Source organism: Varanus komodoensis, unplaced genomic scaffold (assembly GCF_004798865.1).
Source record: "Varanus komodoensis strain SLA01 unplaced genomic scaffold, ASM479886v1 scaffold76, whole genome shotgun sequence".
In the NCBI taxonomy this organism is placed as follows: Eukaryota; Metazoa; Chordata; class Lepidosauria; order Squamata; family Varanidae; genus Varanus; species Varanus komodoensis.
This window is the reverse complement of record NW_025336429.1, coordinates 2,497,522-2,522,368: the sequence shown is the minus strand read 5'-3', so window position 1 is coordinate 2,522,368 and position 24,847 is coordinate 2,497,522. Positions and strand designations below refer to the sequence as shown.

Here is a 24,847-nt window from a genome sequence, read left to right as displayed (position 1 = left end):
TTACAAATTGCTGATCTGTGGCTATTTTATTTTTCTCTCTAGATTTTATATCGCTTGAAGCAAATCAAATCATTTTGCCCATTTCAGAAGTGGTCGCTGAAGCTACCGAAACTACAGAGCTTTCTCTGGAAACAATAAGCACGGCCGTGGTAAGGAAGAAGTGTTTTATTCTTTTAGAGAAATGTTGCATGGAACAAAGCATGCTGTGTCAACCGGTAATAGCAACTGCAACATCTCCAGTCAGACGACACCTTTGTTAGAGCAAGCAAAGCATCACAGGAATGCTGCAGACCTGTTCATCCAGGTGGGATGGGAAACAACACTGAGGGAGCAAGGAGGGAAATAGCTGCTTGATTTGAAGCCATGGGGCAGTATTGTATTTCTGGAATTTACCAAAAAAAAAAGAAGAAGAAAAGGAAAATCAACTGTTTGCACACAGATGAGATGGATGGGCAAGTATCTCATGCCATGATGAGAACTAGCCCACTCTGGCCAGATGTGTGAAATCTCATATTTTAATCCATAGGAATTAAAATTTAATGTTCCGCCTAGCAGCCTCTTCAGGGTCCAATATGTTCACATTGTACATTTCTCTAGTGGAACCTAACCTAAATATCTGGTGCCTCCTCCTGCACGGCCTTTTAAAAATCGTGACTTTGTGCAAGCACTGCATGCAGCACTCAGCTGGGTTACTGAGTGGCTGCTGTTTGTGTCAGGCAAGTGGTGGTTTTTGCTGGAGCAACAGGGGCCTTGAAATTCTTAAAGAAGAACTTAAACTTCTCCAGAAACCAGTGGGAATGCTAATTTGCAGATTGGGACAAGTCTTTGGAACTCCCTTCTGTGATCTGCTGTCCAATACATATGGGGAGGCACCAGGATAGAAGAGGCTTTTAAAGTAGTTTTTAGATAATCACAATAAAAATAATCAATGACTTTTGATGGTGGCCCAGTTATTCTATCAGGTTATGGATTATAGAAACATAGCAACAGAGCGAGTCAGAAGGGGTCTCCCGGGCCATCTAGTCTGACCCCCGGCTCCAGCCGGCTCTGCTCATGACATGCCCACCATGTGCACATCCAGCCTATCTTTGAACACCCGCACTGATGGGGCCTCAGTCACCTCCTGTGGGAGCCCATTCCACGCCCTGGGGGTCCTAACGGGCAGGAAGTGCTTCCTGGCATCCAAATGGAACCTGGGTTCCCTGAGCTTTGCTCCGTTGGAGCGCGTCCTGCCTTTCTCTGCAGGGGAGAACAGGTCTCTGCCCACCTCCGTGTGACATCCCCTCACATACCTGTATGTCGTCAACATACCCCCTCTGAGTCTCCTCTTCTCCAGGCTGAAGAGACCCAGTTCCCTCAGTCTCACCTCATACCCCATCCCCTGCAAACTGGCCACCAACCTTGCGGCCCTATGCTGCACTGACTCTAACATGACTGTGCTGGACTCTGGAAAGACCGCTGAGTTGGATGTTAAATTTCAACTTCCATGCATTAAATTAGTTCACATCATCTTGCTGGGTATTCATATCTCTTGCCCATCTACCACACCTGAATGCAGAAAGGTAGATTTTCTAGTTTGCTGTACATACTGGCTTTTGAGTTGGATTGATTTCTAGTTCTCCTCCTTTTGACCTAGGCAGTTTTCTCCAAAATAAACATTTACCTTGCTAGTCTGTCTGCTCCTCTTGGGCTAGGAAATTACTCATTCTTCCTGGTTCCCACATCATCCCAGGCAGGGGATAATTCCTCCCACTTGCTTGAGAGGACAGGGTGTGCCAGTAGATGTACCACTGGCAGAGCCTCCCTAAGTTCCCGTTCCACCTGCTCTGAAGCAACTGGGCTTTCAGAGCTGCACTTCTTTGGTCAAAATGGTTGCCACACTCAGCGTTTATTCACATAACCATTTGGTTGAAGTGAATCGGGGAAAGTTTGTTCCTCACTGTCTGCTGAACGCCTCACAGATGTCGCCGAATGGAACATCAGTAATGTGGGAGCAAAATGCTGAGCTCCTTGAAAGGCCTGTGGAAGGAATCCCTATTGACAAGACATCTGGTTTATGTTTCCAGATTGCTTTTCTAACTGTAGTTTGTCGGATGTTTCGGTGATAAGAACACCCTACAAACTGGGCCATTTCAAATCTTGTAGGAATGCCCGCCATCTCTTTTCATTCGGTCTGTAGAATCAAAGGGCACTCAGGGTCACTTTCTTTCTTTTTTTAATTTAATTTAATTTAATGTTTAACAATCCTCTCATTACAGCACAAACCAGACCTGCTAACACCAGTAACAAGAATAACATAAAATATACTCACATATACGCCGGAATACAGCCTTATATTAGCCATACTTCCGTATCATAGTATTATCTAACCCCTTATCTTATTATTATCTATCCTAAAAACTTAAAGACCAACAATCCACATTATTACCTATAATGGAGCCCTCTTTCCATCCTGTGTGTGCCCACCAACCTCGAACGCCTGGCGCCCACACATCGGTCCGTTGTGCAGCATGAAGGTCCAGGCCCCATTGGTGCAGTGCTGCTCCTCTTCCTCCCACTTGCGCTTCGAAGTGGAGACAGCCTGCCTCTCCCTTGGTTGGCCGAATGTGGCCCAAACACTTGCTAAGCTGCCTTATGTTTGCTGACGAATATATAGCTGACTTCCTTGTTCTGATTCTCATCATGCCAGATAAACGTGGACGGAGATTTATTTTTTGTGCAAACAACTGCATAGACCTGGATCGCTTGCTTCAAGGAGCAATGGTTAGGTAAGATGATGGGCTTGACTGCTTCTCTGGAGCAGTGAGCACGGTCACTTTCACCATAATTGTTTTTTCCCCCTTTTATAGAGGTAATGTGGGTTATCTTTTTAGAGGTGGTCCCTGGTGAGTGGAATCCCTAAATATCTTCCTAGCTTGTCCATTTCAGAGCATATCTATTAGAGCTTCAGTGTCAATTCAGTTAGGTTAGTCAATTTAAAAAACTTAAATCAGTTTAAAAGGATAGTCCTAATCAGAAATTGTTTTTAAATTATTTCTGAAAATGTACTTATACAATTCCAAATGGCAAGCACCATTTTAAGAGGCATTCTAATTCCTCCCCAAAGCACGGATGGGATACCTCTTCTAAAAGGTTGCATGCTGCCAAGTTTGTGAATCCTTTAAAAACAACCAGTTGAATCCAGAGTTAATCACGCTTGGAGAAAACCATTGATTAGAGAGTGTTCTACCAAGAAGTCCCTGAGAGGTACCACTGGCTCCTTTTGTGGCTGTTTTAAGAGCGTGTTACAAAACACTAGCTTTTAATTGAAGGTTTTTGTAGTATTTAAGACTGATAGGTATTTTGAAATGGTATTCTAACCGGCTTATTTAAAATTGTCATTTCTATTTAAGGCAACTTTATATCTGTGGTATCGAATAGTTGTTTTTATATTGCATATTTTACAATAGGAATATTTTACAATACTTTAGGAAGGCAGTGATCTGGAAAGGCAGCTCAGAAATACCTTTAAGGGTGCAATTCTGCAGCCTTCTGACTTTGCCTGGGGGAAGCCATCAGATTGTTCAGGGTCCCAGCTTCAAGGTCCTGTGGTGTCGGAGCTGAGACTCTGAACATGGAGGCCACACCCCACCCTGCTCATAGACAGAGCCGTGCTGGCTGTTCCTCTTGAGGTCAGCAACTGACCACAGAGAGGGGCAGCAGGGAGAGGAGGACGGGTTGATGGCTGACCCCAAATCCAGATGGCACCCCAGCCAGCCCCCCTCAGCAGCGTCCATCTAAACGGGAAGTGTCTCCCTCTGAAGCATGGGGCAGCCACATTCCACGGCCTTTGCCGCAGATGCCTGTCAGCCTCTGTTTTCAAAGAGTTATGTGCATCACAGGTGGGCAACACAGGCTTGTGCCCAAGGACTGGGGTGTGCGGGAATCCGTAGGATTTGTTCCTGTCTAAACATGCCTGTGGTTGTCTCCTGAATAACACGGGGTTGGGGAAGCTGTGCAGCTCCCAGAGGCTGGATTACACTTATTTATTTTATTACTTCTGTATTTATTTATGTGTTGTGAGCCACCCCGAGGCTTTGTTGCGATGGGGTGGCATAGAAATGTTTTAAATAAATAAATAAAAATAAATAAATAAATCATCATTGGCCATGTTGGCTGGAAATGATGAGAGTTGTTGAGCAAGTAAACTTGGAATGCTACACGTTTCTCACTCCTGATCTAATATAATAGGCTATACTCCTGTGCATATGCACCTGTAAGTTCCACTGGGCATTTAATACATCTATCAAATTAAAAAATATATAGGGACTCTATATAAATATAAAATATATAGGGTTGATATGCCAAGAGTGCTCTGTATGTCTGCAGAAGGTACCCTTTATTTCACAGTCCGGGGCTCTTTCCTCATGCCCTATACCATCTTCAGTTTTACTTCTTCTGCATTTTTTTTCTTTAGTGCCTAGAGCAGGGCTGCAGTCTCTTAGGACTTGGGGTCAAATCTGCTCCTTCTGCTCATGATTCTTCAGATGCCCATGAGCCACACTTAGGTTTAAATCCCCATTTGGGTTCAAATCCTCATTCAGCTATTAAAAACTCTCATGGGCCTAAAATATTTTCTTGGTCTGGTCTACCTACAAAGGGGGTTGTGAGGATAAAACGGGGGGAAGAGCAAAGACCATGGATGCTACTCTAAGCTTGTTGGATGAAGAACAAGATAAAGATGATGTGATTACCTTGTTCAATCTATTTACAGGTGCCATGATTCAGATTGTCTATCTGTCAACCCAAAAATAGAAGTTCACCAGAATATTCGTCTTTAGTCATTCTGTGTGTTATATTTTTGTTGTACTGCTCTATGGCAAAACACCCTCTGTGTTTTATAGTTAACTACAATTTTTCTTTTGTAAAATGCAATAATATCTTTAGGAAACACAATATATTGCAGTGTAGTTCAACCTTTCTCAGCACGGTGCCCTCAGGAACACCTGGAAGGGAAACTGGTTGTGGGGGGCTGATAGAGATTATTTCAGGCTAGACTGTAAAAGAAAAATACTTCTTCTGAAAACAACTACAAAAGAGTTTTTGGCTGTTGATTGTCCATTGCAGTGTCTCAGCCTTAACCTATCTCATTATGAAGGATATAATGGCCATGAGAATATAATATTGGGAGAGCGGAGCAGTATCTTGAGCACCTTAGAAAGGCAATATAATAAATATAATATATACATACAAGATTCCAGAATTCTGAAAGCCAGCAGGAGGATGCCAGATGAAGCTCCTTGTGTCAAGAGTTCCACAACTGGGATGCCACCACGAAGAAGGCTCTGGATCTTATGACAACCTGCTGGATTTTATGTGGCAGGAGGACTCGCAAAAAACCTGTTTGCCCTGACTGCACAAATGTACCAAGATAATTCTCTGCTTTATCCCTACCTTTATAGTTTAACTGGAAACCATCTGATCAGTTTATATGCAGCGACACCCTTGGTTCTTTCTGGATTGAATGTAGCCTCATATGTGGTAGAGAACTTCCCAGCTGTGATTTGACCAACATTTCAGAAAATATGCTCTGTAGTCATGTTCCTTTAAGCTGGATGCCACTCCAAATGCTTTTAATTATTTTTGTATATTGGTAAGAGATTATTTTGGATTGCTGAGTAAATAAATTTATGTTACCTGCGCACCGGCTCATTCTGTATTCTTTCTTTGTATCCTTCTGTGTCCTTTTTGTTTGGTCTCCCCACTCTCATACCACAGTGGGGTATTGTTCCCTCTGGAGAGTTAAGGGGGAGTGTTCACATCTCTGCTAAACTCCCCTTTCGTAATCTGGAATTAGAGAAGATAGTATTAATTGATGTATAAGATCCATCTGTGGGTTTGTTATCAAAGGAAAGGTCAAAATGTAGTTTTTGGGCACAGTGCTTTCAGGAAGCAATGAAGGAGTGGGAACAAAATGTTTAGCGCTGCTCCCTCTAGAAGTAAACCCAAGTGTTGAGTGCCAACATAAAGGGGCTACTGCTAAACTAGGAGGTATTCCACTGCCTACAATAAGTCTCCACCCAAGTGTTGTAAACTGCCCTGAGGGCTTACAACTTTATGTTGTAAGCCGCCCCGAGGCTTTTTGCGAATGGGGCGGCATTGAAATTGTTTAAATAAATAAATAAAGTGAAAGCTTAGCATGTTCAGTAGCCATGTTGAGTATCAATGGGAAGAGACAAGTCTTCCACTGTTTGTGTACTAATCATGACTAGCCTTTAATCACTCCCAGGTCCTTCACTATACCAAGTGGCTAACACAAATGAGTTGAGGATGCATTATCAGTACCCCATCCCATTCCTTTTTGTTCGAGACCAGGGTCTCGGCTAAACCAACAGGAAGAAACCCTCCAACAGATAATTTCCCCTTGACCCATACAGCAAACAAGATTCAGTCCTGCCAGAGGTGGTGGGCCACATACAGTTTTCAGCAGGCTCAAGGCTGACCTGAGCAGAACTCGGTTGTTTGGCTTCAGTATGGAAATTAAAAATCCATGCATTCTGGAGTCTGTCATACGATGTTAGGACCCATCCCTGTTCTCTTAGGTAGGAAATTTTGTTGAGCAGCAGAATGGACAGCAGACACACAGTATCCTAATCCTGTCTCGGGTTCCCAACACCAGGTATAGATAACTCAAAATATCCGATTACAGGCTTTAAAGCAGTCTAATCTGAATCTGAATGTGGATCTTTGCCAGTCTCAAGAGTCCACAGACTCAAGATTTTAAGTGAAATTAATAAGTTTAATTTGCAGTTCACTGTGGCTTGATTTTTACTTCCTTTTTCTTTTATTTTTTGAGATTGCTAAAGCTGCTTCTCAAGTCAACTTTTATGATCCTAATTTAGCCATCCTTGTCCAGGGTGGCTAACCAGCCCCACAGTAATGTTTAGAAGTACAAATTTACAAGCCGTGGATGGCATAGTGGCTTAGAGCATCGATTTATGCCATCCTGATAAACCCATTGCAGGCTTGCATGACACACTCACCACACCTTACAAGGCAAGGTGGGTTGTTGTGTCACATGAATGCAGTCAGTGGCTTGGTTCATAATATTCATTTCTCTAAAACATTTGTATGGTGCCCAATTGTGCCATAGCACCTCTAGGCAGCTCACAGTTACAAGATAAAACAAAAACCAATAACAACATATTAAAAATAGGATAACAATATGGATTAGCAATCCAGAATAAAGACTTAGTATTGGCTGTTGAATAGTGAGTTGTAATTCCATGCAAATCTTGCACTATGGCTTAACTATGGTTATTAAACATATACAATGCAAGAAGACAACCCATGGTTTGTGGCTGGGTTGTAAACTTAACGGTTAACAACTCGGAATTAAATCAAAGTACAGTGTGTGCACTAACAGCAACCCACAATTCAATAACTAGCCATCGTTATCTGGTTTCTACCCTGCCTTTCCCTCCAAAATTGGCACTCACATTTGGGTACAAATCATGCAAACTCATCATTGTGTTGTGGCTATTATTAAACTGGGAGTTGGGATCTACTCCAAGTTGTCCAGAGAGTGACCAGAAGATCTCAATCTAGTTTGTGGACATCCCTGCCTATTCCAATGCTGTATTCATTCGACTCCAAACTCTGAATAGTACAAGTATATACTACATTTTCCCACCCTACCCAAACTGGCAGCCAGTTTACCCACGGACGATCCCTGTCCATTCACTTTTATTATCCTCCTCTCCCAGCGTTTGCTTTTGAGATAAAGGGACAGGTAAGATATATCGTAGGAGCCCGTGGTGGAAGAATCCCATGGGAGAGGAAATCGGCTTAAGCAAGCAAGGCTGGGGATATTCACTGGTAAACTGCCAGCCACCACCAGTTTGGTGGGACGTGGGTGGGGAAGCGAGGTAGCTATTTGAATGCAAGATTTGCAAATAGCCAGAGTCAACTGCACCTCAAATATATATCCATATACATTTAAATGTATAGGTGCATATATATAAAATCACATTGCCTTTATATCCCACCTCTTGTGAAGAATCCCACGCAGCTCACACAGTCCTCCCCCGCTCCATTTCCCCCCTCACAACAACCCTGTGAGGTAGGCTAGGCTGGGAGTCTGTGACTGACCCGAAGTCACCCAGTGGGCTCCGTGGCCAAGCAGAGACCCAGATATTATTTGCTTATTTTATCTGGCCAGGGCGACTTATTTTATATTTGGATGTATTATATTTTAATTTTATGTTGTGAGCCGCCCCGAGGCTTCGGCGAATGGCGAATGGGGCGGCATAGAAATGTCTTAAATAAATAAAATTAAATTAAATAAATCTCGCGGGTTCCCAATCCAACACCAGAACTACCACACCACACCGGCTCTCTCTCTCTGTGTACAGCTCTTACGCATTAGCATATAAAAGCTGGAGTTAAATAAGTAAGTAAATAAATATTAGCTGCAGTTAATTCTTTAACTGCATTATATATAGCAGCAGTTACACACATAAGACGTGTTTGTTAGATAACATTCCAATTAGTGTATTTTTCATTCGAGTACTGGCGGTTTTTATTTTTTGAGGTTTTCACATTTTGTAAACCGTCTCGCGATTCCCCGGCACAGGAAATAAATGAACGAATGAATGACACGCGAGCGCGCCCGCGCCTTTCCGTGTCGCTCGGCGCAGCAGCCGGCGCGAGGCGCCCGTCGGTTCTTCGCGTCCCACGCGGGGGTTAATCCTACCGAGCGGCCGTTCCTAGACGGGCCCTGCCGGAAGCGCGCGGCGGCACGCCCCTCTCTGCCCCAGGCACTTCCTGCCTTCCCCGCGCCGGCGGTCCCTCACCGGCCCGCAGGCCCCCGCGCCGCCCGCGCTCGCTCCCCGGGGCGGCCCGGTGAGTGCAGGAGGCCTCGGGGCCACAGGGGCCAAGGGGCAGGCTGGTGCGGCGCCCGCCGGGCCGGGGCAGCCGAGCCGCGGCGCGATCGCCCTCCTGCCCCGCCGCCCGGAGGCGCCTGCTGCGCCGGGCCGCTCTCCGAGACGGGCCCTCGGCCCGGCCCAGGCCGGCTCCGCGCAGCTGCGGCGCTCGCCGTTGACGGCTGCCTTGGCCGGGGCGGGACCTCGGGCGCCGCCGGGGTTGGCCTTCGCCTGGGAGCCCCCAGAGGGCTGCGGCGAAAGCGCCCTCGTGATCGCGCTGCCTTCTGCTCGTCGGAAAGGTGGGCTGTCAGCAAGTGCAACACGCCAACTGCACGTGCTGAAGAGCATTTTTTTTTTTATTTATATCCTGCCTTTTTCCTACAAAGGGCTCAAGGCAGCTTACATTATCTCTCCTCCTCCATCTTATCCCCACAACAACAACCCTGTGAGGTAGGTTGGGCTGAGAGACTGTGACTGGCCCAAAGTTGCCCAGTTGGCTCCATGGCCGAGCGGGGACTCGAACCCAGATCGCCTGAGTCCCAGTCCCACGCTCTTAACCACTACACCACACTGGCTCTCAGGGAGGACAAGCATCCGTGTTGCAACATGTCAGGGATGGAGAAGCAGTTGTAAACCATGCAATGGCACGGATGGGGTGGGAGAGGGAAGTATGAAGGAGGGCATCTCTTTATTTCACTTAAAGTGTTGGCATGCCATCCCTCAGCCCCCAAAATGTATCCTGGAATGACTTACAATTAACCAGTAAAAGGCAATCTAAAAAGGTACAGCACAAGAAAAGAGGATTGGGAAAGCCCCCCCAAGAGGAAGAAACAGGTTAGCTATGTGCTCGGCTGTCTAAAGGAGTTCCCCTTAAGACCACAAAGACCAGAGTCTAAAATTTCCCAGGTGCACCACCCCTGACAAGAAGACCTTGAGTTACTTCTTGTTAGGCTACTGCAGCAGAAATCAACAGTCTTGTGAGCCCTTTACAGTGAACAGATTTATTCTGCCATAAGTTTTCAGACACCAGAGGCCATCAAGTGCTATGGAGTGTTTCAGGTACATTTTCTGCACATTGTGGGGAGGAGGTTAAGGATTGTAAACTGAGATTACATTTAGGAAATACTGAGCATGACAATCACATCAACAGTGGATATAAATTCATTATTTACAGGTTTACAGTTAGGAAAATTATTACTTCTTTCACTGGAGAATTTTCACCCTTCTTTTCTGCCCCAGAAGGCTCCGGGGCAACTTACAAAGATAAGTAGTGAGACAGTCCCTGCCCTAAGGCTTGGAATTTAAAAGGTATGGCACAAGAGGAAATGGGATTGGGAGGAAGAAGGAAAAGGCAACCTTGTGTACCAGTTCTTTAAGCACTTATGGCAGAGTTAAAAGCATAGCAATTTGTCAGGTGTAGGATAGTTGGCCCTGTGTGGAGACAGCGATTCATCTCGAACAGGCTCTGGTGATTTCTTTGTCCTCCTTCCTTTTCTGGCTGACTTGGTGGAGCAGTGCTTCGACTGGCACATTGGTGCCTGCTTAATGCATTAAAATATGCATTAATGGCTCCTGTTGTCTGGTCGAGCAGGGCAGTTCATAGGAAATTTTAATCCGGCTTTGCTTGAAATGGATTTGGGTTTCAGAGCAGCTTTCTAATCACATTGAATCCAGGTGGGTTTTAAAGCAGTCTTTCCTGGGTTGCTATCTTTGTATGTGGTGACAACATCAGGAGAGGAACCTCCAAAGATCTTAGAAAAGTTTGTTTCCCTCCCTGTGTGCATAGTCACCAGTGTCTTTCTTTGAACCGATCCTTAGTGTCTGGCATCTCTTCTTTCTACAGGCAAACCCCCCACTTTTTAACCAGGCAGATCTTGTTTTGCTCGTAAAGCATCGGCTTGTGTGAGGACCATAAGAATTGGCTGCATTGGCTCCAAGCAAGAGTTGCCAATTTGTGGAACCAAGACACTGCTCCCTTTCTATCCTGAGAGACCATGGCAGTAGCAGCAGAAGGAGGAGACCTTGCAGCACCAAGCCTTCAGTTAGAGGCTTCACTGGAGCAGGATGAAAAAGCAGAAGAGCAGGATCTGCCAGCTGCTGAAGCAGGAGGAAGCTGTCAGGCCATCCAGGCAGAGCATGGCACGGAATTCGGGGAAAGGGCTGCACCAAAGTTCCTAAGCCAGGACCTGATAAATCTGGATGTCGAATGTCAGCGCTTCAGACAGCTCCGCCACCGAGAGGATGAAAGCCCCCGGGAGGTTTACAGTCGGCTCCAGGAGCTTTGCCATCAGTGGCTGAAGCCTGACAGGTGCACAAAGGAACAGATCCTGGACTTGGTGATCCTGGAGAAGTTCTTGGACATCCTGCCCTTGGAAATGCAGAACTGGGTCAGACAAGGTGGTCCTGGGAGCTGTGTCCGGGCTGTAGCTTTGGCAGAAGATTTTCTAGTGAAGCAGCAAAAGGATCCAGGTTGCAAAAAGCTGGTGAGCACATTCCTGGTGGTAACAGCTTAACTTAAAGGGGACATTTTGGCCTCACACCTCCTCTCTGTGGCCCCTAAGAGCTTCTCCAAAATAGAAGTCAGCCTGTGTGCCGAAAGAGGTTCCACAACCCTGACTTATAGGTGAAAGGAATACAGAGGATTTCTGCCTCTGCTGTTCCTTCCCAGCTGATTCATGGAATCCTCTTCTCTGTTTCAGGTGCAAGGGCCATTCATGGAGGCAGCTGGTTGTTCTTTCGAGGCAAAGAAGTCTCCGTCGGACGACGACTGCCCGGGTCTCCAGTTCAGGGGATTCCTCCAGGGAGCTGATGGAGGTGGTGCCTTGCCAGGTAAGGATATCACACACTTGGGTGCCTGGATATTCTCCAACAGCTGGATGGCCTTGCAGCTTCGTAGCTGCTGTCATTTTCAGATTCCTGCATTGTGCAGAGGGTAGAGCTAGAGGACTGCTGGAGTCCATTCCTGATGGGCTCTTCAGAAGCACTGCCTCTTGCAGTTGGAAGCTACTGTATTCATTTTGGAATGCTCTCCCCAAGGAGATTCACCTGGCTCCTTCCTTACTTTCTTTTTGGCACCAGGCAAAGACCTTCCTTTAAAAAAAAAAAAAAACTAATTATCATAGATCTTTGCTTTGTATGTTTTGCTGTATTTTATTGTTGTTTTTAATGTGTAATGTGTTACGGGTTTTATTATGTTTGATTGCATTTTTATCTCATGTTGTTAGCTGCCCAGAGGTGCTGTGGCACAATTGGCTGGCATACAGATGTTTTAAATAAATAGATATTCGTGCATTTATGGGCACCGTCCTATTGATCGCACCCTTGGCCACTGGAAGCCCCCAGGCTCAGACATGCCTGGTTATCCAGTACATGAAGAGAAAACCAGTGGGAAGTGATGGGCATTTCCAAGGCCAGAGGGCAGCTGGCTTGGTTCTTCCCACGCTCCAGGGTTGGAGTGTGGTCTCCAGTCTTGGAAAAGAGGAATCCAGGCAATCCTGTGGTCCCCGGAGTGCTCACTCCTGAGCCAAAGGATTGCTCTTTCGAGCATTTCCTACCCAAGCTCTTCATTTCGAATGGGCCCCGGAGTGGTTTATGATAAGACAACGCTCGGAAAGCGAGCTTCTGGATTTAAAACAAAACAGACAGTCCAGGTTGCAGTCTAAAAAGACACAACCTAAAAGGGAAAAGAGGTGGCGGGAGGGGAAAGGAAAACAGGAAAATCCAAGCAGGATTTGTATGGTAATGTTCATAGGAGCATAAGAAAAGCCCTGCTGGATCGGACCCAAGGTCCAACCAGTCCAGTGGCAAAGCAGCTGTCCAGAGCATCCCTCCAGCAGGATGGGGACAAGGCCTCAGCAGTGGGTGTGCAATGTGTGACTGTGCGACAGTCGTGCACCTGTAACGGCTGCCGGGTTTATTATTTCCCTATTATTAAATGTATATTCAGCAAGTGAGCAGTCCAACAGGACTCTCTGAGTAGGTTATTTGTTGATCAGAAGCTGTTGGCCCTCTTCTCACCAGCTGAAAAGAAGCAGTTGTTGTTGTTGTTGTTGTTGTTGTTTCAGCTGAGCCAGAGGAATAGCCCAGCTTTGTCTTTTGTAGCCAATGGAATGGCTGCTGGATGACAGCTGGGCAGGAGCAAAAGCCGTTGGCGTTTGACTGGCTGTTTGGTATCACAAGAGGGCGAGTCATCAGCAGGCTGCCTTTCCTTATTAAAGGGGCAGGATGTCAGTTTCCTGGAGAGGCCTCTAAGCTATAATTTTGATTGCGGAGACAGATTGAGAATTAATAATTTGGAAAAAAAAACCTTTAAAAAGAGATCAGCTTACTTAGAATTCAAAACAGTAACACATATTCTTTGTATCCTCACAGTGTTTTCGAAATAGATTCTTTCTGTTCAGAATCCCAAGTAATTTGATTCCTTATGAAGAATTAAACATTTTTCCGGAGGCTCCTCTCAGTGCCCTGAGGGGCTAAAGCAGTGTTTCCCCAACCCTGTGCCTCGGAATATGTTTGTTTGTTCGTTTGTTTAAAACTTTTCTATACCATCCCGCACTTAAAAGTCTTGGAACTGTTTACAGTATGTTGGGGCTACCATTCCCATCAGGGGTTGGTGGGGCTTGTGTACTCAGTACATCTGGATGGCACCAGGTTGGAGAAGGGTAGCCTAAAAGTGTGAAGGCCCATTTGCAATGTGATCGTCCATATTCGCTCCAAGCAGAGTGTGTGTTTTTAATGGGAAAATCTCTGAGCTGGGAGCCTCAGTAAAAGCCTGCTTCGATCCTGGATTATCACCTTCCCGAATTTTTCACAGGCAGCGCAGCGGCATCTGAGAAGCACTCTGGATCCCCTTCTTTTAGTTTTGGTGAGAAAATGGCTGCCACACTGCCTGCTCAGGTAGGTCAAAGATCCTTAGGAAGATGTTCCCTTAAAAATCCCTTATATTGGGATGGGCGACTTTAGGCCCACTGGTCAAATCTTAACTTCCTGGGGAACCAAGGTGGCATTCAAAGTTTCCCCAGACAGCCTCGCCCCCTCTGCTCGATCTGCTGATAATTGGGTAGTCTTCCTGCATTTGCAGTTTTCTCTGCTCTCTGAAAAGTTGGTATTGCTTCTCATGAGACCTAGCAACTTGCCTTAAATGCTTTAAGGCAAAATATGCTGACATGTGGGGTATTTTGGTCCTGCCCACCACTGGAAGACGGCCCCTGAGAACTTCTCTTGGATTGGAAGAATCTCCCCATTTCAGCCTCATATAGTGATGTAGAACTCAATTCTCCAAGGGGTGGTGCTCATGTAGTCAAAACAAAATGCTTCATATTCAGGAGGGAGTTATTGGCAGGCCTAGCAGAACCTCAGAGACTGTACAAAAGCACAAAAGCATTTTAGGAAAAAACGTAAGAAACCCCCCCACCCCAATGGTCCTTGGAAGACTGAGCATGTTCCATTAACACAGAGTGGTGTAACTCTTGAAAGGGAATTGAAAACCTGGAGGCTGGGGTGATGGAACAAGGCAGAACAGAGCATTCCAAAAGCGGGCCTGAGGAGCAGTCAACCCTGCAGTGTTTTGTTGCAGTTCACACTCTTTGTTCCCAAAAGAAGGTCTTCCTTTTCCCTCCTTTATTTTGTGTGCTTTGAGAAAATCAAAGTTGCCCACGAAGAAAGCCCTGAATTTCATGGATGTGGCCAGTCTAAAGTCCTGAACCTTATGGTGCGTGTGTCTTATGTGTGTGGGGAACCATATTTACCCGTGCTGTAGCATATCTTGTTAGATTGTGATAGAAACAGAGCAAGTCAGAAGGGGTCTCCTGAGTCATCTAGTCTGACCCCCGGCTCCAGCCGGCTCCGCTCACCACATGCCCACCATGTGCATGTCTAGCCTATCTTTGGACACCCACACCGATGGGGCCCCAGCCACCTCCCGTGGAAGCCCGTTCCACTCCCTGGGGGTCCTAACTGTCAGGAAGTGCTTCCTGGCATCCAAATTGAACCTTGGTTCCCTGAGTCTGGCCCCGTTGGAGCACGTTCTGCCCTCCTCTCCAGGGGAAAACAGGTCTCTACCCACCTCTGTGAGACACCCCCCCATGTACCTATATGTTGCCAACAGATCCCCTCCCTGATGAAAGGAGAAGGTGCATTTTCAATTCTTTGAGATGATCAGCTGGGAAGAAAACTTGCTTTTGTGGTGTGTAACAGTAAAGTGCTGAACCAGTGCCACAACTGCCCAGGAGTCTCCCGGGGGAGAAAACCCAGGCCCCCAACACCCGCAAGGAGTTGAACCCACTGGAATTCAGCACATGATGACCCAAGTTCTTGGGGAAGCAGAAACTTTGCAAAACACAGACAGTAGGAGTGGAGACATTTTTAAAAGGGCACAGAATGCAGACACATGCAAAAGGGGAGGGGGAAAGGGGGGGAACGGACAGCAGTATGCAAAATATAAATTAAAGGTTTAAGCATCAAATCTCCAGCCTTTTGGCCACCCTTGACCTAAAATAATCTAGCCTATGGCTAAGAACCAGCAGAATACTTAGCAAGCTTTCTCAGAAGTAGCAAACCAAAGCCTCCAGCGGCAGGCGGGATGTCGCTCTCAGAAAGGGGGCGCCGTTGGCTAGCTTGAAAGCCCGTCTTTTATTCCACTCGCCTCCACCCCCCCCCCCCCCGCCGCAGTCAGGACTGTTATTCCCCTGAGGTGACATCTCCTGGGCCTCCAGGTGGAATTCATCAACGAGGGGGAGGGCCAGTCCTTGGGAACCTGATCAATGTTTTTCCTCTCCTCCCTCTGCCCAGCTGGCGCCGGCGCGGCCTTGGCCTTGAAGCCACCTGCGCTCTGTGCGCCTGGAACGGGCCTTAACCCTTTCTCCCTCTTCGCTACATGGCAGTTTTCTCTCTTTCAGGGCCTGGTGACTTTCGAGGAGACGGCTGTGCGCTTCACCGAGGGGGAGTGGGCCTTGCTGGATCTAGGCCAGAGGGCTTTGTACAGGGAGGTCATGCTGCAGAATTATGGGATGGTGGTCTCTCTGGGTAAGGGATTCTCTGCCTCCTTTCAGAGCCCACGAGAGTGGCACAGCCTCACAGATCCGTCGGAAACTGCGTCGTACTGCTGAGAAGTGCTAGCACGACATCGCCAGCTTATGGTGACCCGATGAATGAAAGCGATACTTTCCACGTTCGTGGCTCCATATTAGCTGTTCCCAAATGGCAGGGGGTCTCCTGGTTTTTGACAGAGGGAGGCTTTTCCCCGATCGATTCAGTGAAATGTCCCTCTGAGTGAGCACGTGTGCAGTGCATTAAATTACTGGCAAATAGACCTGATCCATGCAGTTTAGGGTAGCCCTTACTTTGTCACAGCAAAGCCCTCAGGCACGTGTGTGTAACTGTCTGGAGCTGGACACACACTGAGCTGCCCCGTCTGCTGGCATTCTGAGGCACAGCCCGAAAAGGGACCTGTCCCATGGGGTGCGGGGGGGGGGGTCAGTCTCTCAGCCTATTAACCTCCCCCAGCTTCAGACAGGATGAATCGCAAAGCTGTGTGCTGGTTAAGGAATTCTTCCCCTAGTGGCTGAAGATGTTATATGTTTCACTTGTATGCATAGGAACACCTTAAATTTGCATCCATGCTTGTTTAAAACAAAATAAACCTGAACTGCATGCTCCTAGTGCCCCCTTAATATACACGCCAAGTTGCACGGGTCTAAGTTACACCGTCTTGGTGCAAGGGCGCTCATGGATGGACAGACAGACACAGAGCTATAACAACAGCCACTTGCTTTGAAAAGGAGACCGAGCAATTGGAACGGGTTCAGAGGAGGACAACAAAAGCGTCAGGGTGACGGAAGGCACATCCTAAGAGGCAGGGTGGAGGAATGGGGAGAGGCCCGATAACACCTGTCCAACATTGGAAGGGCTGCTGTCACATGGGAGGCAATGAGCCGTTTTCTGCCAGTGCCCCCCAGGGCAGGCCTAGATCTAATGGGTTTAACTTTAAGAGGGGAGATTTGGGGTAAACATTAGGAAATATTTCTTGGTTGCCAGAGCAGTTTGACAGTTGAGGTAGTTCCCTCGAAGGCTGGAGGTCTTCAGGTAGAGCTTGGACGGTGGTCTGTTCAGGATTCTCCAGTACTCTGGGGTCCCGCAATGGCCACACGCCCATCTGTGCCCCACTCCCTTTCCCACATCCACTGGTAATTTGCTGGTTTCCCGGGTTTTGTGCAGTTTTCTCTCTGTTTAAAATGTCGAAGTGCTTCTCCCAAGGCTTAATGACAGACTCTGGGGGTGCCACTGTGGCACAGGGGCAGGGGCGTTTGACTGGGACTCAGAAGACCCAGGTTCAAATCCCCGCTCTGCTGGGTCTTTTCCGGGAAGCTCACTGGTGACTTTGGGTTGGTCCTGGACACTCAGCCTAACCGACCTCACAGGGTTGTTGTGAGGAGAAAAATGAAGGTGGTTAAGTCTGTAGGAGGGTTCCTTAGAAGGGCAAAAAGGCAGAATATGCATGTATTAATTAAAATTGAAGATGCTTATTTTTCATGTTTGGGCTCCATGCCTTTTCCCTTTGGCCCTGTCTCTTGCATTCAGTCCTGTCTCCCAGAACCTCTCTGAAATTGAATTGACCTCCAGCCCCACTCCTGGTTTATAAGCCCTGAATGGCAGCAGCAGAGCAGGGAGTCTTAGTTACCTATTCAATGTATTTATTGGATTTTATCTTGTCCTTCTCTCTGCGAGGAACCCAGGGCAGCTTTACCTAACCCTTCTCTCCATTTTCTCCTCGCAGCAACAACCCTGTGAGGTAGCTTAGGCTGAGGGTGAGTGACTGGCCCCAAGCCACCGAGGGAATGTCATGACTGAGCAGGGACCCAAACCTGGATCTCCTGAGTCCCTGCCCAGCACTCTGACTACTAGGTCATGCTGGCATCATGGCCGTCCTTTGGGATTTTTTTCTTTTCTTTTATAACTTCTTTTATTTATATTTATATTTATATATATATATATATATATATATATAAATTTTAATTTTATATTATTTTGTATTGTATTTTATTGTGTTGTAAGCCGCCCCAAGGCTTCAGCAAGGGGCGGCATAGAAATGTTCTAATAATAATAATAATAATAATAATAATAATAATAATAATTTGTAACAGGTGAGAGTTCTGGCATTTGCTTGTTTCTTGTTTCTCTAGGCACTCTGCTGTTCCCCAAACCAAAACTCATCTGCTTGTTGGAAGAGGAGGAGGAACTAAATGGCTGGGACACTGAGGAAGGAACAATATTGGCAGGTAAGAGTGGTGCCGGTGACGGATTTTTGTTGCTTAGAGTGGCGGGACCCTTCGGTGGGCTCTCGAACTTCCCCAATTTTGTTTTCATCTCTTCAGGCTAAAACTGATCCATTATGTAGATCAACCTGGTACCCTTGAGATGCTTTGGACTACAACTCCTGGTATGCCTGACCATTGGCCATGCTGGCCAGGGATGATAGGCTTACATGTACAATATTCAGAGGACAGTAGGCTGGGAACTGATGTTCTAGGCTTTGTGTTCTCGTGGCTCCTGGGCCTTGTGCCTTCATGCCATTCCCTGTTTCTGTTTCTTTTTTGTACATGCACAGAAGAGTTGCGATGTCTGAAATGATTTTAGCCCCTCCCTCCCTGCTGGTTAGGCATTTTCCATGCTTGACCTTGATGCTGTTTCAGTCTGCCCAGAAGTATTTCCTGTTTCTTCTGTGGGGCTTTCTTCTTTTCTAGAAATTAGCATCATTCTCACAAATTTTCTGTTAATTTTTCTGTTTGTAAACTGCCTTGAAAAGCATTCTTGATGAAGCAGGATAGAAATATATTGAATAAATGAACGAACAAACAAACAAACAGGGAGTGAATCTCAATCACACACTAGTATGTACCCTTTTCCTCATCCTGTTCTGTAGGATTGCCTTACTCAGCTGCTTTATACCAGGGGTACAGAAACCTAGGCCTGGAGACCAAATCCAGCCCTGTTGGAATCCTGACCTGACTGTCTGGGAATCCTAAATGGCCCCCTCCTCTTCCTCCACCCCAGATTGTTTGGCAGTGTGGAAGAAGCATTGTCAAATACAAAGAAAATGTTCACTCATATCTTAGTGTGGCAATCCATCAGACCTTTGTTAAGTGAAATACACATGACAGCACAGTAGCGAGAGAGTTTTCTGAACAAGTCCAGAAAGGTTGTCTCTTGATCTCCATCAAAATACAAGTTTTCTTATGAACTGGAGTAGAAACCTAAGCCAATTGCAAAAGCAGAAGTGACAGTGGTACAGGAAGTTTCCAAATTTATTGGGAATTCCTATAGCAGAGAGACAGGAAACAAATACTAATTTGAGTCCTTTCTTTACTCCAGGATGGACAAGGGGAAATGAAAATGATTTATATGAGGCTTTTGCAGAAAGAACCAAGAGTCAAGATGCAAAGCAGATTTTTGTGAATGAAGATGGACTGAAGATGCAGGTTGTAAAACCAGCAGTGAAGTGGAAGAATGAATTCCTTTATTCTCAAGATATCAAATATCATGAAATCTTATTCCAACCAGAACAATACAAAGGAAGGAGAAGGAATGAATGTACTGTGTGTGGGCAAATCTTCAGTCATAAATCAAGCCTTGTTACTCATCAGAGAATCCACACAGGTGAGAGACCGTATAAATGCACAGAATGTGGGAAGAGTTTCAACCGGAGAACACGACTCACTTCACATCAAAGGCTGCACACAGGGGAGAAACTGTATAACTGTTCAGATTGCAGCAAGAGCTTTTGTGAAAAATCTAGTCTTAATGCCCATCAGAGAATTCACACAGGAGAAAAACCCTTTAAATGCTTGAGCTGTGGGAAGAGCTTCAGCCGTAGCTCAAACCTTATTGCTCACCAGAGAATTCACACAAGGCAGAAACCCCGTAGCCATTCCAAAGCTGGCAAGGGCTTCTCATTTCAGTCTAAGCATGTTTCACAAGAGAGAATTTGTACAGCAGAGGATCTGTGTAATTCCTCAAATTTTAACAAAAACATCTGTGATGAATCACGTTTTATTGAACAAGAAATCTATGCAGGAGAAGAAATGTATAAATGTTTTGACTGTGGAGAGATCTTCAGCAAGAGCTCAAATCTTTTTACACATCAGAAAAATCACTTAGAAGAGAAACCATATAACTTCTGTAATAGTAATTTCTGTGATAAATCTGGCCTTATGACACATCAGGGTGTCCACTCAGGAGAAAAAATGTTTAAGTGCTCCGTGTGTGAAAAGAGCTTCACTCGGAACTGGAGCCTCATTACGCATCAGAGATATCATAGAGGAGAGAAACCATATAAATGTACAGACTGCAGTGAGAGCTTTTGTGATAAATCAAGCCTTATCAGGCATCAGAGAATCCATACAGGAGAGAAACTGTATAAATGCTTCATTTGTGAGAAAAGCTTTAATCAGAGCACAAACCTTTTTACGCACCAGCGAATTCACACAGGGGAGAAGCCCTATAAGTGCTTTGACTGTGGGAAGAGCTTTAATCAGAGCTCGCATCTTATCAGACATCAGAGACTCCATACTGGAGAGAAACCATATAAATGCTCAGAATGTGGGAAAAGCTTCACTCAGAGCCCTAATCTGATTAGGCACTGGAAAATTCACACCAGAGAGAATACTTAGTAACACTTTCTTTGTGTTATGAAAATGTGTCAGTCAGAACTCAAGGGTACAGCCCATCAGATGAAGCACCATCAGAGCGCAAAGAGCTCATGCAAAGGAGAAATGACTGCTAAGGTCATGCTTCAGAATGGTTTCACATGCACATCACAGATTATCATATCCCCTGACTTTTTCCTCAGGTGACTGCAGATCCTTCCTAATAGTTTAGGCAAGGTAGAACTTGAGTTGGAAATACAAAGGCTCAGTTTTTGGTAATGGTTGATGGGGAGTCTGAACAGATGATGACAAGAGATAGAAATGAGAGGAGTCTGTTTTTTAGAATGTCTTTGGTCTACTGACCCAATTTAAATTTCACCTGTTTGTGGTTTAAATTGTTCGAAATAGGTTCTCCCTGTCCCAAACCTTCTGCTTTGGGCTGGGTTAGCATCCTTTTCCATCCATCTGCTGCCCCATTTGGATTCCTCATTTTGCCAGGGAGCTGTCCAGTAGGGCAGAGCTGCTGAAGAGTGGAGAATCCATCCAACCAAGGAGCTGGTCAGAAGAAGGTGTTCCAGTAGTAGCATCCAGGTGGCAAAAAGGATTTTGTGGGCATCACAGGTGCCCCAAACATGCCTTGTGGAGCCATGATCTGGAGTAACTAATGGAGGAAGCTTCGCACTGCTGGGCACATGCTGAGCGTTATGGGCTGAGCTTTGACTTGGCAGTGATTCTGCCATGGGCATCTTGGGATGGTGCTGGAGGTTCGGGATCAGTTGTGTGTATAAGCCCTGAGAATGCCTCAGGGGCCCCTACACACGTGCACGCACACACACGCACACACACCCCTCCCCAACTGGGGCATCATAGAGGGTGCTGGTGCCATGGTGTTCATCTGGAGTCCCAGCAGTCTTTGCGACAGGAAATGGGATCCTCCTTCTCTGAGGAAGGGGAGGAGGTCTGTCCTGTCTGGACCGGGTCTAATCCACTAAGCACCGTTCTTAGAAGAAGGCATCTATGGAGCGATTTTATAAATAGACTGCTAGCTGAGAGTCCAAAGTCAACACATCATGCGTGGCCTAGAAGACCCGAATTTTGCAAATCATGCTGATCTTGAGAGAGTCTCAGGAAGGGTTACCCCATACCTGTTCTTTCAGATTGTATGATTGATTTAACAAATTTCCTCGCTGCCTTTCAAAACTGTAGACTTCCCAAGGTGGTCCATACTGTAAATCAGTAAAAATTAAATAGCAAAGTATAAAGCTACCTTTAATTTTAAAATTGCATAGAATAGACTGCAACTATGTAGATGTAACCAATGCAATAAAGCTGATTGTTTTTCTTACTAAGGTAAGAGGAACAGAGGGGCAGTCAATTAAGCACTGGAATAATTAGTTCATATATGTTTATTCATTAAATTCATTAAATTTCTTTCTCTCGCAAGGCAGTTTATAAGGTTCTCCTTTCTGCTTTATCCTCACAGCAACAACCCTGTGGGGTAGAATAGGCCCAAAGTCACACAGTGTCCCTCATGGCTGAGTGGGGACTAGAACCCCAACCTCCCAAGTCCCGGGCTAATGCTTAAACCACTGTGCCAGTTGTTAGTCTAGTAGGAGGCAAGGGAGAAAGGGCAGCTTAAAAAGATAGCATGCAAATAGGAAAAGAATTCTAGCCCAGGGATGCAGAGACCCAGCGGCTGAATTCCATTTCAGGAAAGTTTTTGGAGATTGCCCGTGGTAGGCAAGGGCAACCTGAACAAAAGGCTGAACAGACATCGCCAACTCTGCCAGTAACTAAGCCTTAGAAGATGCACTTCAATATTTAGAATGGGGGAAAAACTATCAAGGCTAGGGAACCATCCAACAGTCAGGATCATGGGGATGGAACCACCGTCTGGAACAATCCCTAAATTAGGCTCCAGGGTATGTAACTCTGCCCTCTGGAGATGGTGCTCGTGGGTTTTTCTTGCAAGGAATGTATAAAATGCTAAAAATGTAAGCAATGGGCAGCAGACATACAAATACGGAAAATAAAAGCGCACTTTCTCCCCCACCAGAAGTCTAAAATAGTGTGGTCCATTCACACACAGCTCCCTAATGGGGGAGAATTCTGCAGAAGCTGAATTGGACCTTTGATCATTTCAGCCTGGCAGTGATGGTGGTGAGGGCGAATTGTGATTTTGACTACTCAGGTGTGCAGACATAAATAAATCCAACTCCCCATGCAAGGAGAAATTTAGCACAGTAGGAAATGCACTGTGCTGGCTCTCCTTTCCCTGATGCGAAACCACACAGGAATCACATTAAAAAGGTGCTCACCTGGAGCTGAAAGGAATGTCTTTCCCTCTACCTCCCATTCATTTGCTCAGTCTGTAGATCTGCATTTCCAACAGCAACTGAATAAACCGCTCTGGGTGCCTACGAAGAGGCCAGGAAGGAGCTGGCCAACTAAGTGTTTTGTCACCAACATCTTTTGTTCCCCAGGTGTGTGACTTCTGTATGTGCAGGATGGGGAACACGTGTCTCTCACGGTTTTTTACTTTTCCCTGCCCCATAGCTCATCACACTTTCTTTCATGGTTACTAGTATTATTCATAGTACCTGAAGTTTCACATGCTGAGCAGTATACCACAGGGGCAATTTTCATGGGACAGAAAACCCGTCCCCTTCACAAACAGTGTAATGTACGTCACTTCCTTTTGTAAAGAACAAACGATTCCTAATAAATTTGTATCATCACATTTATTCAGCATTTTTATTTATGTATGTATTTTCCTTCAAATATTTATGTCCTGGCCTTCCAATGCATCCACTTTACTCAGAGCAGCTTATAACAATTAAAATTCGTTAACTGTATTAACAAATTGTAATATATTTGGTGCAGGAAACAACTGCAGTGTTAAGGCACAGTGTAAGGGATGGAAATACCGAAAGTATTCCATACGACTATATGGGACAAAGCACCAGATTTAAAAAAAAAAAAAAAACAGCAAGCAAGAAGACAAGTTTTGTAGAAGGAACAGGTAACAGTTAAGAGAGAGAGGAATGTTTTGTCTGGTAAGTTTTCTTTGGTGTACTTGAGCATAACAGGTCACTTGTAATTGCAACTTTTGAGGAAGGCCTAGGAGGCAGAGTTTGTCCTAACTTCATGCAAAGCTAATGCATCCTGCCCACTTGCTTATGTGTGAGTTAATACGAACTCAGTCGGACTGGCTTCTGAAGAATGCATCGATTGCACTGTTAATCTATTAGCCCCTGAAAATTTCACTAGCCTGTCTGCATAGACATACATGTTTGAATTATTTTTGGAATGATGGTGCTACTGAGGCATTACTTCCCCAGTTTGCAAAAAAGTGGAATTAAGCTAGAAGCTCCACAACTTACATGGCTTTAGTGACAGTTCTTCATGGCAATTCATAAGTATGACCCATTCGCCAATGGTCCTTTCCAATGTTAATAAAAAGCTTCCTGTTTACAGATTCTGGCTTTCTTCTTGTCCAGTGCAGTTGGAAGGATTAGGGATGAATTGCCCTATATTAGTCAAGGCTATGGTTTTCCCAATTGCAATGTATGGCTGTGAAAGCTGGACCATAAGGAAGGCTGAGTGCCAAAGAATTGAGGCCTTTGAATTGTGGTGCTGGAGGAGACTCCTGCGAGTCCCTTGGGCTGCGAGGTAATCAAACTGGGCAGCCCTAGAGGAGATCAACCCTGACTGCTCTTTAGAAGGCCAGGTACTGAAGATGAAACTCAAATACTTGGCCACCTAATGAGAAGGAAGGACTCCCTGGAGGAGAGCTTAATGCTGGGAACAATAGATGGCAAAAGAAGGAGGGGACGGCAGAGGATGGGGTGTCTGGATGGAGTCACTGAAGCAGTTGGTGTGAGCTTTGGTGGACTCTGGGGGATGGTGGAGGACAGGAAGGCCAGGAGAAGTGTTGTTCATGGGTCAGACACTATTTCGTGACTAACAACAAGTCAGCTCACATTCCCTGAAGGGTGGGTGTGACTCCTTTAATTAGTGGCTTCCTTTCATTTAATTTCATTTTATGGCACTACTTTGCCATAAAAGAAAGAAGCAAGTGGAAAATAATGGAACCAAACCTGCAATTAAAGCCACTTGCTCACCCATGGAGAGCAAAACCCGAAAAAGTTAGGGGCAATGTATAACATTCTTCTCAAGTCATACTGAATGGAAAATAATAAAACAGCCAGAACATGCATACAAGAAGCTTTTAATTGAAGGCACAGTATCATTCCTGAAAATCCTCAGCCTAACATTGTACTACTCCTAGCCAGAACCCAA

At 45.7% G+C, this 24,847-nt stretch overlaps 2 protein-coding genes across 9 annotated transcripts in view; both read left to right on the top strand.

Moving 5' to 3' along the window:
• Positions 1–5,680, top strand: part of LOC123035083 (zinc finger protein 585A-like) — a 28,021-nt gene extending 22,341 nt beyond the window's left edge. For all 8 annotated transcript variants that reach the window (XM_044452929.1, XM_044452932.1, XM_044452931.1 and 5 more), the window contains 3 exons: positions 43–149; positions 2,690–2,768; positions 4,754–5,680. In XM_044452929.1, coding sequence (XP_044308864.1) covers positions 43–149; positions 2,690–2,734 — 152 coding nt within the window. In that variant the 3' untranslated portion in view covers positions 2,735–2,768; positions 4,754–5,680. The remainder of the gene's footprint in view (positions 1–42; positions 150–2,689; positions 2,769–4,753) is intronic.
• Positions 5,681–9,438: 3,758 nt separating this feature from the next.
• LOC123035089 (zinc finger protein 879-like) lies at positions 9,439–23,289 on the top strand. Its single transcript, XM_044452949.1, has 7 exons — positions 9,439–9,737; positions 10,747–11,386; positions 11,603–11,732; positions 13,717–13,799; positions 15,800–15,926; positions 18,083–18,178; positions 19,272–23,289. Exons 2-7 carry the CDS (start codon positions 10,898–10,900, stop codon positions 20,567–20,569), a joined length of 2,223 nt encoding a protein of 740 aa, XP_044308884.1. The 5' UTR covers positions 9,439–9,737; positions 10,747–10,897; the 3' UTR covers positions 20,570–23,289.
• Positions 23,290–24,847: the final 1,558 nt, after the last annotated feature.